The sequence below is a fragment of the Narcine bancroftii genome, chromosome 1 (assembly GCF_036971445.1).
Source record: "Narcine bancroftii isolate sNarBan1 chromosome 1, sNarBan1.hap1, whole genome shotgun sequence".
Taxonomy (NCBI): domain Eukaryota; kingdom Metazoa; phylum Chordata; class Chondrichthyes; order Torpediniformes; family Narcinidae; genus Narcine; species Narcine bancroftii.
In genome coordinates this window covers 57,073,288-57,089,895 of record NC_091469.1, presented here as the reverse complement: position 1 = coordinate 57,089,895, position 16,608 = coordinate 57,073,288, and the positions used below count along the sequence as shown (strand labels likewise).

At 41.3% G+C, this 16,608-nt stretch overlaps 1 protein-coding gene across 1 annotated transcript in view; it reads left to right on the top strand.

Annotated features, from left to right (window-relative positions):
* Positions 1 to 16,608, top strand: part of LOC138763610 (low-density lipoprotein receptor-related protein 1-like) — a 121,923-nt gene that overhangs the window by 73,237 nt on the left and 32,078 nt on the right. The window contains 8 exon segments of the mRNA XM_069938480.1: positions 1,032 to 1,349; positions 1,954 to 2,070; positions 2,151 to 2,276; positions 8,229 to 8,400; positions 8,904 to 9,128; positions 10,972 to 11,090; positions 11,165 to 11,304; positions 11,897 to 12,038. Of these exon segments, the coding sequence (XP_069794581.1) occupies positions 1,032 to 1,349; positions 1,954 to 2,070; positions 2,151 to 2,276; positions 8,229 to 8,400; positions 8,904 to 9,128; positions 10,972 to 11,090; positions 11,165 to 11,304; positions 11,897 to 12,038 (1,359 nt within the window).

The window sequence follows — 16,608 nt, the reverse complement described above, 5'->3', positions numbered from 1 at the left end:
GTGAAAGGGGCTTATAACTAGTTCATTCAGGTAGAGGTAAATTTTTGAGCAATGCAAAGCTTTGGTGAGCAATCACAATTGCTGTATTCATTAGTGCAATGCCTTTACAGTGCCAGTGATCGGGACTGGTCCTGGGTTTGAATCCTGCGCCGTCTGTAAGGAGTTTGTATGTTCTCTATGTCTGCGTGGGTTTTCTCCTGGGGCTCCGGTTTCCTCCCACCCTTCAAAACATACTGGGGGTGTAGATTAATGGTATGTAAATTGGGCATCACGGACTTGTAGGGCTGAATTGGCCTGTTACAGTACTGAATGTCGAAATTAAAAAATAAAGATTTACTTGCTGCCTAGCAAGCAATTTAATAGTAAACATGGAAGTCTGCAGATGCTATAGTTGAAGTAAAAACACAATGCTAGATAAATTCAGCAGGTCAAATAGCATACTTTATATAGCAAAGATAAAGATACAGAACCAACATTTTGGGCTTGACCCCTTCATCAAGGTGTATGATGATTGAGATTTAATTATCTTTCTTATTTTCCTATTAAAATGATGAGCAAATGTGCCTGCTGACTATAGTTTACAAATTTGGATACATCACCTGAACTAATGTGGCCCTACAAATCCTTGGAGCTTTGCATCCAGCTAATTGACCTAGATTTCTTTCTTCCAGCTACCTACTCAAACAATTAGTGTGCTATGGGTTCTCCAGCCCTACATTTTGTGCCACATGCATGAAAAATGAAAAATGTTACTGTTGTTTTCCAAAGCTCCATACATTCAATTAATCAGAACTCTGCTCAATTAGATACAAATGATTCACCTTGCATTTCAATACTGAATTGCTTGACTTTGATCTCTTGAAGGTACTGCAACTTGTAAAGGGGGATTTGTTCCTTTTGCAACTTGTCCTGAAGGGGCCAGAAGCTTTTGTCTTATTTAGATGGGTTGGAACAAAGTAGAATTTGCTGCTATGGAACTAGTGATTTTGAACTTGATGGAATGCCCACAATGAACTAGTTTTATTTTGCAGCTCCTCGTACCTGTAGACCAGATCATTTTAGATGTGGTGATGGTACCTGCATTCAGAATCGCAGAAAATGTAATGGACAAAGAGACTGTCTTGATGGCAGTGATGAATCTGGCTGTAGAATTGGTAAGTGCATGCTATTTTTGGGATCAATCATTTAAGACTATCTTTTGTGTTATGCATTAAACTTTTCTCCAACTGCAGTGTGCACAGGATCTACTGACTTCAGATGTGGAAGTGGAGAATGCATTGATATAACAAAAGTGTGTGATGAACATCAGGACTGCAGAGATTGGAGTGATGAATCTGCCAAAGAATGTAGTAAGTATTGATCTGGTTATGTTGTACAGGTGCAAAGCTTTTACGAGTAACCTCATTTTAAACGTGCACTTATGGTTCATTGCACTTGGTCTACAGCAAATTTGTGTGTTGACATTCAGAATTTTTAATTTTATCAATTCATCTGATTTGTGCAGTTTATTAGATGAACAATAATTATTTCAAAATTCTTCAATTGCATCTCTGAAATAAATAGATGTTGGTAATGATTTAATGCAATAAAGTGTAAACATCATTACAATTCGAATTTGAAGTATATTGTATTACAAACATGGACTCTTGGTGTTGAATCACAGCAACTTTGTAAAAGGTTTTTAGCAAATTCTAACTAAGTGACTCAGATGACCCCTTAATGGAATCTTTATTCACATTTGTGTATAAGAGTGACTAAACTTTCACTAGATATATCCTTATTTCTGTAAGAAATGTGGAGGTACAACAATTATAAATCTATTAGAAATGTCTCATTAAGGTTCATTGACAATTCTGCAGTACTCTCATGGTTGGTTAATTCATGTGTCAGGATTTGAAAGTTATTTTTTGGTATTAATTAATATGAAAGATAGAATTTTAAGTTTTTTTTCAGATGTGAATGAATGCCTAGTGAACAAAGGAGGCTGCTCCCATATATGCAAGGATCTGGTCATTGGCTATGAATGTGATTGTCCTACAGGATTTAAGTTAAACAAGAAAACGTGTGTTGGTAAGTTGATTAATATCTTCCACAGGGTGATTAGTGGCCTATTGTATAGAAGATCAAGGAAATTGATGTTTCATTCACAGATGCTGATGAATGTGAAAATCCTGGAACCTGCAGTCAAACTTGCATCAATTCAGAGGGAAGCTTTATGTGTGAATGCCTAACTGGATATCGCATCGATCCAGCCAGTGGAACCTGCAAGGCTGTAGGTCAGTATACATTTGAAACCCAAGGGGCATTGATTAACATTTTAGTGCATGGCTTTTCACAGAAGTTTGAAGCTTTGTTCCAATTATATTAGTCACGTGTAGTCTTGGTGTAAATGGTGCCATGTGACTGCATTTGGTGGAATCTGGAGCAAAAGGCAAATTGCTGGAGGAACCTGGGTTGAGAAGCATCTGTGAAGGGAAATAGTTTTGGGTTATGATCCAAAGTTCTTCCAGTTTTTGGAGTATTTGAAAGCAGCATGTTTATATTTAAACAAAATCACTGCAGTAGGGCTTTCCAAACTGACAATTCGATTTGTACAGAGAACTACTAAGTCGGTTAATGTTAGCACTGTGCTTAATCATCAACAGTACTGAGCCTGAACGAAGCTCCAAACTTCATTGTGGCTTCTGATAGCAAGAACATCTTGGCAATTTCACCTCTCCATCTCTCAAGTCTGTTTGACTGGAATCTAATTTGTGTAATTTCTCCAAAGCCAACATGAGTGACTTGAGAGCTACAAAATAAATAAAATGAGATGCTTCACAGGTTCTGCAAAAGAAATGCCTGTACTGACTCTTTCACCTGGAGGGACTTTGATGCGATCAGTTCCTGTCTGCTGATTTGGAAAATATACAGAAGGTCACAGCCCTTTGGTCTCCCTTTCATGAAGTTGATCACTTGTTTTTTTTATTATTTTCATGTCAATTACTATTGACTCATCTTGACCTTGAATATACTCCAATCATTCAGTCAAGTAAAATACCAAAGCTTTTCATTGCTCAAAAATTTACCTCTACCTGAATGAACTAGTTATAAACCCCTTTCACACTTGCAAGTGGTCCCAGGAATTAATGGCCAATCGGCTTTTAAGGTGCCAAGTCTGAAAGGAAAATCTTCTCAACACTGGCACCAGATGACATCATCTCAGACTAAGGATTGACTGCCTCAACTCCTAGTACAATTCCGGGTGTCTGCTGACGCCAGCATTGCAATCAGGCAAGTATAGAATGAGCAATTGCATTGTGGGATTGAAATGGTGCTTTTTTTGCATAAGCATGTTAAACCCTGAGGGGAAGCGTGCTGGAGTCTTAAGGTAATGCAGATTCCTCCATTCCTCTAGTGAACAATATTGAAATAGCAGGCACATTGGGAGAGCTATCTTAAAAACTCTAATTTTTTTAAAAAGATGTTATTTGGTTTGACTTTAAAAAGAGTTTAAATCAGTGAAAAAAGTCACAAACATTTAAAATGCCTTCTGCAAACTGAGGGGATTGGAAGGTGGAGGTGCAACAACTCCTCACCCAAAGGCTGGAGGCAGGAGCTGGATATGAATTAATGGGCACAATTAAAGATGGACAATTTTATAAGGGCATTGCATCGAAGCTCAGGGGAATGGGGTAACAGAGGGACAAAAAAAACAGGTCATTAACAAGTTAAAGACACTAAAGAGGAGGCTTCACCAGGTCATGGACTATACTGGGAGGGACCAGCCTTATTTTAACCTGGCATATGACATCTGGGGTACAAGCAGGCAACCTGCACCACTGGCCCTTGTAGGTAACCTGCAGGGTATGAGTGGGGCTGCTGCACAGTCCCCTGAACCCAATTTACAAACGGAGGAGGAAGTTGAGGTTCGGGCACTGGATGCCCCTTGTACCTCGCCTGTCACAAATCCATCAACCACTCCTGGACCCTCATCCACTCCTGGTGCTGCTTACTCCCCCCCCCACCCCTCCACTGTACCTCAGCCTCTCCCTATGCCTCATCCCCTGGCACTACCTCAGCTGACCAGCAGCAGACCACAGCAGGTGAAAACACAGGAATTGCGCCACATGCTGTACTGGGAGCTGGAAAGACCCCTATTCACAGTTTTCAATGTTAATTCTGGTAAGAATCAATGGTCAAGACATGGCATTAAATTCACATGCGTCTCACTGCTATCCAGGAGGCAGAAACACAAGAAGCCCACAAAGAGCCAGGAGGAGACAGCTGCGATGCGTGGGCTATTTGGAAATATGATTGAACAGGAAAGAGAATGGGACTGAAGGGAGAGGCATGCGAAGATGTCGCAGGGATTGATGCAGGAGCAACGGCAGTGATAGCAACAGAGCGCAAGTCAGGAACAACAGACAGAGCACCAGGCTGAAAATGATGGATTAGCACGACTGATAACTGACAAAAGGCAGGAGATGCAGACATATACTGCAGAGATATCGAGACTTGCCTCCTCCATCGAATTAATTGCGTGAGTCCTCCACCATTTGGTCTCCTGCCTCCCCCCTAATTCCAACCATCATCTGCCATCATGATGGCACAAGCCTCATTGCATACCCCTCCCTCCTCATACCTCTGCAAGCACTCCCCATTCCATGCTCCTCTATCACCCTACATATCCTCCCCCCCCCCCCCCCCCCACCGGCGTCTTCCAGCTCCAATGATGAATCCTGCCTACATGCCAACCATCATCACATGTTGGTGTTGAGGGTCCAGCTGATCATCCCCTCACTGGCCATTATTCTGGCTCCTACATTCACCTGCTGGAGGAAGAGGATAAGAATGCCCAATGAAAAGTTTCACCATTCGTTCATCACTGAAGTCGTTCTGTATACATTTTCTGTATACTAAAGTCAAAGGTTTTTGAGAGATAAGAGATGCCAAAGATGTTTTATCTAGTTGTAGAAGTTTCATTGAAGAAATTTTTGCACCATTTTTATTGACATTTTTGTCCACGTTTACACAATGTTTGCACATGATGTTCCAACAGCTATTAAACGTGGTTTATTACAAATTTTAGATTTTACAGTTGCATTATGTTCTAAGACCAGCAATAAAGTTTTATTGGGTTTTAATGGAAATGAGCCAGTTATTATCTCATTTCCATACAGTCTGTCCTAATTGCCTCATGTGTGGCCTGCTGTATGTCTATTGAACTTTTTCTGGAGGAGGGAGATCAGTTGTCTCACCCCTCCACTCTTCCAGGACGTACTGCTTGTTAAGCTTGTAGATATTATGTAAGTCACAACCAGCACCAACAACCTCTGACACAAAGGCGATATCAATATCTAATAATTTTGAGACACACCTCCAGTGACCTATGAGATGGCCAAATGCATTCTCCACAACCATTCATGTGGAGCTCATGGCGAAGTTGAATGTGCACTTATGATGTGATGCTGCATGAACCCCTCCATCAGCCATTTTCTCAGTGGGTAGGTGGGGTCACTGACCAAATGCGCAGGTTATTTCTGGAGACCTGTGATAAAATTATTAAGAGTATGTGGGTGACTCAGAGGGGAAGGGAACAATGGAAGTGTCTACTCACCACTATAATGTGTCATGTTCAAAGCAGGTGTTCACCAACACTTTAGATGATAACCTGTGCATGTTAAAGCATCGTTATGCACCATGTTAGATTCACTTACATCACTGGGGAATAGATAACCGCCTGCATCCGAAGTCATTCTGTCAATGGGAGAGTTGAGAAGATCACAAGCATTATGAGTGCAACCTGGCCAACCCATATACACCTCTGTGAAGTTGGAAACACAGAAGGTGAAAGCTAGACAACATAATGCTTACATTTTCAGGTGAGGAAAACTGATATTAATGGAAATATCATCCTTACCAGCAGTTGTCTTCGACAACAGAGTGAAGAACGATGGTGTGTCACACTTTTCGATTGTAACAGGATCATCCGGTGGTGCGATGATCCGAATGTGTGTGCCATCAGTGGCACCAACACATCAGATTACCACCCCTTCTTTCAAATGCCTCCATTATCTCCTGAAGACTCTCCCCAATCGGCAGTCCTGTGAAACATGCAAGAGGTTCTTTTTCACCACTCCAGTCACCTGCCTCACCACTGTGAATACAGTGGAGATATCAACACCAAAAAGAACACTGGAATGATACTCTCCAGGAGTGGCCTACCACCACAAGGCAATTACAAGTCTGACCCAGGGTTCTAGTGCACTTCTGAATTTCGCGTTCTTATGCCTCAGGTCCAGCTGCAGCAATTAAATCAAATATAGTGCAAGACATTCGTAGATTCTTATGCCACAGGTCATCATCGTAATTTTCGAATATTTCTTTCCAGAATACACGTCCCTTAAGTCTATCCCTCTTTCACATCCTTCTGTTATTATGTACCCTTTCAAGATACCTCATTATAACCAAGTGTTTCTTATGTCAGACTCCCAGCTCAGCCACACTCTCCTCCTCAAACACATCAGAGGTTATACACAAGATATCATTAAAATTCTGCCACCTAAGATCAGGTGTCCACTGTTTTTTTTTTAAGAATGGGTTACTCTTTGCACCAACTTGCAGATAAGGAGGCCGATAAGACCTGATTGCCTGGTGATAGATTCGAACATCTTCAGGACGTCCAAAGAGATTTGTCTTATATCCACCATTGTACAGGATGAGATGATGTCACTTCCGCCTTTTGCATGTTGTGTCATTCTAGCACTTCCAATTGAAAGTAGAACCTAGCTAACACTAGGGATAGCTACTTGCAAGTGTGAAAGTGTTCAGTGTCCCAGTTAGGAGTGGTTAAGTGTGAAAAGCCAAACCTCCATTCCTATCCTGGGACACTGAACAGCAGATTTAGTGGGATACAAGTGTGAAAGGGGCAATATATTCGAAGATGCTATACCTCATTTTAAGCTCTTAGAGGAACGAAAAAGCATCCTATTACTAAGGAAAGCTATCAGTTGCACATTGTGTTTTGCTTAAATTGATGCAGCCCAAAATAACTTACTTTTTACTTGGGAGTTTACTGCAAGTCTGAAACATTTAGTGCAGGATTTTATTTAGTCCTAACTACCTGATGGCATTTGGATGAGTATTGGGCAAACTTTCTTTAATCTTGTACAACTTTTGGAATGGAGCTTGCAGTGAGCAATTTCAAATGTCTTTTGCAGCAATCAGAGGCATTTATTTTTTATCCTTTTTGTATCACCAGTCAATTCCTAATGACTTGTCATTTTGATAACTGGTATCCTCAATGATCGTCTAGATTGATTTGCCCTTGTTTAAATATGAACATTTTCTCCAAATGTGGGCTTGTGACAAACTCCAATCATCACACAAAGAATTTGCTGCATTTATAAACATTGTGCTGTATCATCTGTGAATGCTTTGCCTTACTGATTTGGGATAGGATGCAGAATGACTACTTGATTTTATCCCCATAATGCAGTCTGCGAGCAGCAAAAAAATGTCAATCTATAATTGAAGCTAGCACTTGTAGCCTTCTGTGACTAATAACCAGATTATTGATCTGCCAGTTATTCACTATTAATCAAGTTGCAACAGTTTATTCAATGTCTTTTGAATGTGTGCAGATACTGACTCTATTACCAATTGGTGTCCCATCTGATAATGTCGGACTTGAGTTGAAATGTATTCCTTTTCATGATGTATTGTGCTTTCAACCAGATGAATTATTTTGACCTAATTTTTGCCTAGCCTGTTTTCTAGCTTTGACTTGGCTAATTCATTTATTCATGGGTCTTAATCAAACATAGTATAATAATTCAGTTAAGCAAAGATTGACATGTCAATATATTGAATTTGAATGATTTGTTTAAAAAAAAACACTGGGCTTGTGTTGCAAATGCACCCAACCTGTTTGTTTTATCCATAAAAAGATCTTTGGAAGAATGTTGTGAGGCAATTATCCCTTATACCAAAAAAAAATAATAGACATGAATGCCTTTGGCACTAAACCTTCTGAATTTGCACTTCATTTGATTTTTTTTTAACAAAATAAGTAAAAGTACTTTGGGACAAAAATTTAATGACTTGTTTGATTTGTCACTTCAATTTCTATCAGTTAATCAGTATTCTCAAATAAGCTTGTACTTTGATCCCAAGAGGAGAGTCAATGGGCTGGAAGCTTGCAATAGATTGCTTTTCTATCTTTAATAACAACTTTTAATTTATAGAAGGAGAACCTTACTTGATCTTCACCAATCGCCATGATATCAGGAAGCTGGGATTGCACCACAAAGAGTACGAACAGGTGCTTGGCTACCTGAGAAATGCTATGGCAGTTGATGCTGATTTTGCAGAGAAACAAATCTTCTGGGCCGACTTGGGAGAGGAAGCAATCTTTGGGTAACTCAATGCAAAAAAAATTGATCTTGACATCTTGTGTTGTCCTTGTACAAGACCATTCAAATTGACTCCAATTTGTAAATTTTGTGTATTTGAGCTGATTGAACAAATTGTCTTCACTTTGGTCTAGAGCTGAAATGCTTTTAAATTTGGATATACAATAGAATGTTTTTTGATTCGATACAAAGTTGTTTCAGTATTTTAAACAAGACAAATCTCAAATTTAATTTGATTAAACTTTTAGCTTTACCATATCCTTGATGATAATATTCAATCCTATTATGATAACTAGTAAATATTGAGGGAAAAGTAGTTTTCTTATGGAATGAGTTTTGCCAGATAACTGCCATGTTAATGGTGCATTCTGCAAACAATTTGGATTTATTTATCCATTGTCTTGGTGTTACAATTTTGCACATAAAGTTGGTGTATGCATAAGCACAAAGTATATATATCAACCTGAATATTGATGGATTAAAGTAACAAACTACTTATTCTTTCAGAATGTCGATGGGGAGCCACAAAGGCAAAGCTGATGTGTCCAGAATTGTTAACAACATACGCATTCATGTGGGAATTGCAGTGGACTGGATTTACAACAACATATATTGGACTGATATGGGTGCCAGAACCATATCAGTGGCAAATTTTGATGGAAGGGAAATGAAGACTCTGTTTGACAATAACCTGAGGGAGCCAGCCTCTGTAGCAGTTGATCCTTTATCTGGGTATGAAGCTTAGTTTATCGTACCTTTGGCCATTGACAAATAAACTCAGTGCATCCCATTTGAAATTGGAACTTTCTAGTCTGATAACCATAGATGTTACTTGTACAGAATAACAGTTTAAAACTGATTTGCTGCATTCTTGCTACGAGCTCTTAACAAGTTGTGGTCTGCTACATTTTCATTTTCCTTGCACACTTTGTAAGCTTCAAATATTTCTGATGTTTTTTTTCACCTTGATAGTCATTAAACAATAAGGAAGTTTACCATATTTCAATTTTTCTCAGTAATACCTAATACTACAGACACATCTTCATTCTAAGAATCCTCTTTTCCTCTGTACCGATAATACAAGAACCCCTCTCTCACCCATTTATCTAAATGTGTGGATTGCCATGGTTTTGTGCATAGCTTTTTGAACATTGTGGGGCAAGTTGATATGGCTGTTAAAGTGTTAAAGTGTGCTGTATAAAGGCAGAGTTCAAGAGCAAAGGAATTGTACTGAACTTTATACAAGATGCTCATTTGATCTCGAATCAAATGCTGGAAGCGATGTGCAGATTGAGCGGTCTCTGTGGAAAAGAATAGTTAACTTTTCAGGTCAAAGATCCCTTCATCAGATGCGATCTGATCTGAGTATTTCCAATGTTTTAAGACTTCCCAAAACTGGGATTTCTATTTGCAATAGTTTAATCCAGTGATTTTTCAAGCATTTTCTTTCTACTCGCATACCACCTTGAGTAATCCTTATGCCATAGGTTCTCTGTGATTAGTAAGGGATTACTTAAAGTGGTAGGTGAGTGGGGGGAGAGGGGGGGAAGGTTGAGAATCACTGCTCTAGCCCCAATTGTTAATGAAATATTTTGCTTCAGAAAAATTGTCATTGGCCCATTTCCTTTGGAGTTATGAAACTGTGCACATAACGAGTCAGTTAAGAAGAGATTTTCTAACATTTTTTTCTTTCCACTCACCTACCACTTTAAGTAATCCCTTACTAACCCTCTTGATCAAGGGTTGGGTGATCTGAATCTTCTTCCTATTAGTAAATGTGAATCAGGAGATGGAATTAAGATGAATGGCAATTAAACTGCCAGAGTGTCTGAATTTAGAGAGCAATAGAGAAGGTTAGTGGAATTAACCAGATGGATTCCAAACTGGTATAAGCCTTACTGACATATCTGCCTGCTAACCCCAGTGTACAGACCGCTGTCAAAGAAAACTAGGTCAGTTTGCTGGGAGATCAGGATGTAGCCAGGGGGAGGGGACACCATGACAGTGCTGCAAAACTGCTCTGAGACCTTGGACTGCAGCTGTTTCAGGGAGGCATAGAGTACACGAGCTCAGTGACTGGTGACTGGCTGCATCAGCAAGTGCATTGAGGATGGTCACTGAAATCAAATGCTTCACAACCAAGGCTAACCAGAAACCATGGTTGGATGCAGAGGTCTGAGACCTTCTTAGAGCTTGTGATGCTGCCTTCAGGACCGACGATAGATTGGCACTAAGAGCAGCCAGGGCTGAACTCTTCCCCCGTGCAATCCTGAAGGCAAAGTAAGGGTCTGCACAGATCCACAGACACCTCCTTCCTGGACAGACTGACCACCTTCTATGCATGGTTTGATAAGAAGAACTGGATGATGCCAAAGAAAGCTCCGTGTCCCTCCGACATTATTGAAGACATTATCAAGTAATTACTGTTGAGAATACTTAAACAGCTTGTGTTAATGACGTCTGCCCGAGGTGTGCAAAAACTAACTAGATTGGATGCCACAATTGCCGTTGCAGTACTTTTTATTAATTTCAATGATCAGTATGATTTGATGTACTCTTTTAACTTGTATTTAAGGTATATGTTTTGGTCAGACCTGGGTGAACCAGCAGTTATTGAAAAAGCAGGAATGAATGGTATTGATCGAAAACTCCTTGTCACAAGGGACATTCAAAGCCCAAATGCCATTACACTTGGTGAGTAGATTGTATGAATGTGAACTTGAGTTTTCAACTTTCAGCCTAGTTTATTCAATTCTGCTTGCCCACAGATCGTGTGAAAAACAGACTCTACTGGGTTGACTCGAAGTTGCACATAATGTCGAGTATAGGCCTAGCTGGAGAGAATAGAAGAACTGTGCTTTCTTCACATGAATTTCTTGCTCATCCTTTTGGTATATCAATGTTTGAGGTATGTAGAATCTGATGTAAAAGTAGACATGTGAGTTTTGGTAGCAACAGGGTTGATGATATATTCAAAAATTGAATAGTTTGCTTTGGAAAAATCTGACTTCAGTGGAAACTTGCAGTGATGCTTTAACAAAAGAATGCAGGAGCTCAGGTGTATGTGGATGAAACTGTCCTTGTGCTGCACTGGAGCAATGGTCCTCATTCCCTTAGATCCATTAATCATGTGCATTAATTATAGGTTGCAATAAAAGATTGCACAAACACTTGGCCCGAATCTCCAACCTGAAATACGAACTTCGACGCTTGTTGCCTAACCTTCATTTCCCACATTTTTTTTTACTTTCACTTCCAACATTTGCAGTGTTTCATTTATTATAGAAATTGATGGATTTAACAATCAATGGCAAGCTGTGGATACCAAACAAGTCGTTAGAATTTCTGGGTGCCTGTTCAATTTCTACCAACACTCTCTCTTCCCCCCCCCACCCCCCAACCTTGCTAGCTTTAGAACAAAGCACAAACTTGTCATTGGAAAGGCGAGAAGTGAATATTCATTGCATTTGGCTGATAGGAACTTTCAAATTCTATTTCAGGATGATGTAATATGGACTGATTGGGAGACTAATTCCATACATAGAGCTAACAAATTCACAGGCAAGAATCTGACTACTTTAATCTCCAACCTTAAAGAAGCTCAGGATATTATCGTCTATCATGAACTAGCACAGCCATCAGGTAGGGTGTCTTACAATTTAATTTAAAAGTACAGTACAACTCCATTCATCCAAAATTGGATTCTCCAAAATCTCGTTTATCCGAAATTTACATTTTTTTTCAGATAACTGAGATTATTCGAACCAAACAGAAATCCTCACTTATCCGAAAATCATTTTTCCTTCCAAAAATATCGGATAAATGTGGATTCTGAAACAAATTTTAAAAATCCTCATTTATCCAAAAATTTTTTTTGGTGGTGGACTGACGTCACACTTTTTAAAAAAAAATTAAAATCCAGCATGCTCATGTGCGTCTTTGATCTGCCATTTTATTCTGACGGAGCACTCGAGGGTTTGAGATGGTAATGAGGTCTGCAGAAAGTAGAGTGGATGTGACTGGAAATAACTCTACAGGCACATGTAAGAGGAAATGTGTACGTCTGTCCGTACACTGTGCAGACAGGTCTGCAGACAGTACAGTGGATGTGACTGGAAATAACTGTACAGGCACATGTAAGAGGAAATGTGTACGTCTGTCCATACACTGTGCAGACCAGTCTGCAGACAGTACAGTGGATGTGACTAGAAATAACTGTACAGGCACATGTAAGAGGAAATGTGTACGTATGTCCATACACTGTGCAGACATGTCTGCAGACAGTACAGTGGATGTGACCGGAAATAACTGGACAGGCACATGTAAGAGGAAATGTATACATCTGTCCATACACTGTGCAGACAGGTCTGCAGACAGTAAAGTGGATGTGACTGTAAAAAGACTTGCAGAGGAGTAAAGAATGAAAACAACTATTTATGATTTGAAGAGACCAAAAGATAAAATTCTGAGGTTTTATGCAGACAGTGATGAACAGAAGATGAGGAAAGGCAGAAAGAACTTGTATTTGGGTAAAAATGTGGACCTTGAGCGCATATTGATGGAATGGATCTGTCAGTGACACAATGAACCCATGCCACTTAATGGGTTGCTTGCCATGAAATAAGCCAAGATCTAGCATGAAGGACTTGGCATAGAAGGTACCTGTGAATACTCAACCAGCTGGTTGTGTAGATTTAAGAAAAGACATGGCCTAAAAAATGTTTAACAAAAAAATCAGTGGTGAGAAAGGATCAGCTAATCATGAAATGACAGAGCAATACATTGAGGAGTTTGCCAAGATCATAGCTGATGAGAATTTGACCATGGAACAAATGTCTAACACTGATGAGACATTACTGTTTAGGTGTTATTGTCCCAGGAAGATGCTGGCCATAGCTGAGGAGGCAGTCCTACAGGCATTAAGGATTCCAAGGACAGAATAACTGTACTGGGGTGTATTAATGCAGCTGGCATGCATAAGTGTAAGCTGGCTGTGATTGGCAAAAGCTTGCATCTACTTTGCTTCAAAGGGGTGCATGTCTACCTGAGCTAGCAGGTATTATGCTAACAGAAAGGCATGAGTCACCAGGGAGATCTTCTCTGATTAGTTCAAGAAACATTTTGTGCCTGAGACTCGTGCTAACTGTAGGCAAGCTGGATTGGATGCAGACTGTAGGATCTTTCTTTATTCCTGTCCTGCTCATCCTGCAGCTGAGAATCTCACCAAGGATAATGTGCACGTCATCTACCTTCCTCCAAACGTGACATCCTTAATTCATCCTTGCAACCAAGGCATCCTGAGGTCAATGCAAAGTGAATACAAAAATACATTCCTGAATAATATGCTTTCAGCTGTGAACAAGGGCTTGGGTGTGGGAAATTTCTTGAAGGAGTTTACCATAAAGGGTGGCATTTAATGCTGCTGCCCACGCATGGAACAAATTGACAAAAGACACCATATCAAATGCCTGGCACAATCTCTGGCCTGCAACAATGTTCATTGATGATGGCAATGATGAGGATGTTAATTTCGAAGGCTTCCGTGTTTCGGTTGAGACAAAAATGTTGTCTGACCTTCTTGCATATGCAAGAAGTACACGTTCCGAGACCGTAATGAATCTGGAAGAGGATTTTGTGGAAGTTTTCAACATTGATAACGATGCTCCAGTTGCCCTTGCACTTGCTAACAGTGAAATTGCAGAAATAGTTCTGAGGGTGATTGCCATGATGGAGAGGATATTGATCCCTCAGCCAACACTGGAGAAAAAGTTCCTATAGATGACATTGTGAAATGGACTTATTAATGCACTAAGGCATTCATTACAGAAGAGGAAAAAACAGACTGATAAGACAAAAACCATTACTGCTGAGGCAGACGACACTGGCAGAGACATTTGGAACAACTGAGTAGAATTTTGAGTTTTTGGTTTTGGATCCTATTTTATTAGCAATGAGTGATTTGGGGAAAAAAAATCATCTCAGTGGATTTTTGGTGTTGGACTTATCTGATTTTGTTCAGGTTGCTTTTTGGTGTGAATTAAATGTTATTTCATGCTTTAAAAGCCTTCCCTGGTCGTTTCTTATTGTCTAAACACAGTTACAAGTGATTTGCTTTTGCTTTTGCTTCTGGGCTGTCCTTTTATATTAAAAAAAAGACTAGTCGCAGTGGGCCTGGTGGGCTCGGATGAAAAGAATTTCAAGGACCTGCAAGCTAGAGTTGGCCATTGAGCGTACCTGGCGATCCAGAACTGCATGACCTACCTGGAGGCCATGGTTGAGCTCTGCAGCCTCTACCAACCTTGGGTCAACAAAGTGTACTCGCAGTACTGGCTGGCCTCGAGGAGACAACAACATAGTGAGTCCATGGATGAGTTCCTCTGAGCACTGGACGACCCGGGGAGAGACTACTGGGGTACTGCTACAGCCCCCGTGCCCATAGCCCAGTGTGTGGAGGAGCTGGTGTGAAATGCCTGCATGGCTGGAGATGAAGGGAGCCTTCCAGCTTGCCAGGACCCTTGACTCGGACTAACGCAATGCTAACGAGATTGCCGTTAAGAACAAGGCTTCCACGGGCACCACCACATTGGAACCTGGCATCACTGACTGCCTCCGTGATAGCTAGCCATGACCTCACCGCTGCCATTGCTGTAATCGGACACGCAAGGTGCCACTTCTGTGGCCAGCTGAAGGACCCCAACAACTCTGCCTGGTTAAAGAGGTGATCTGTTCGGGATGCGGGAAGAAGGGACATTACTGGCGTGTTTGTAATTCCAAACCCTCCCGAGCGAGCGGCGCTGACATTACATCCGGCCCTGAACGGCTTGACCATGTGCGCAACTCTGGAGTTGCCATCTTACCTAACATCTGGATAGCCAATATGGTGTCATTGCCCCCGTCCCTGGCCACATGCATCCCCATATGGAGTTCCCGATACCACACAACCTAAAGGCACTAAAATGGTGCCTGGGGTTCTTTTCTTACTATGCCCAATGGGTGCCCAATTATGCCAATAAGGCCTACCCCTTTGTAAGGTCCACAAGCTTTCCCTGATCGGCAGAAGCCCAGACGGCATTCAATCAAATCAAAGGAGACATTGCTGAAGCCATGATGCATGCCATGGATGAATCCATCCCATTCCAGGTGGAGACCAATGCCTCCAAATTTGCACTAGTCGCCACTCTCAACCAGGCGGGCAGGCCAGTAGCATTTTCTTTCCCAAACCCTCCATGGCCCAGAGACACTGCACTCCTCAGTCAAGAAGGAGAAACAGGCCACTGGTGTCACCACCTGACCGGGAAAAGATTTACCCTGCTGATGGACCAACGGGCCGTCACCTTCATGTTTAACACAAAACTGCGGGGTAGAATCAAGAATGATAAAATCCTGAAGTGGAGAATCAAACTCTCCACCTATAACTACAATATCCTGTACTGGCCAGGTAAACTCCATGATGCCCCAGATGCCCTTTCCATTGAGGACGTCAGGTATCTGACCAGGCACTGTTGGGTCTGCATGGAATGTAAATCACAGTTCTTCGGGCTCAACACGATACACTTCATCAAGGCCACACACCCCTTCAAACAACTGAGTGTCAATTTCAAGGGACCCCCTACCCTCGACCAATAGGAATGTCTATTTCCTTAGCATCAAAGACGAGTTCTCCAGATTCCTGTTTGCTATCCCAACATCACCTCTACACAGTTATCAGGGCACTCCACAGCATATTCACCTTCTTTGGGTACCCGGACTACATCCAGTGATCGGGCATCTTCATTCATGAGTGACAAGCTGCAGTACCTGTTGGTTAGAGGCATAGCCACTAGTAGGACTACGAGCTATAACCCCAGGGGAAATGGCCAGGTGGTGCGAGAAAATGCCACCATTTTGAAGATGATCTCCTGGCCCTCAAGTCAAAAGGCCTAGTGGTGCCTCATTGGCAGGAAATCCTATGCACTGCTACAAATATGACCCCACATGAACACATGTTTTCCTTCCCCAGGAGGATAGTGACCGGAAACACTCTGCCACCCTGGCTCTCATCTCTGGGACCCGTCCTGCTGAGGAAACATGTAAGGGGCCATAAGACCAACCCGTTGGTGGAAGAGATGCAGCTCCTGCATGTTAACCCTCAATAGGCTTATGTCCAGTACTCTGATGGCCATGAAGACCTGGTGTGTGCCAGACACCCACCCACCCCTAGCCCTGGCCATCA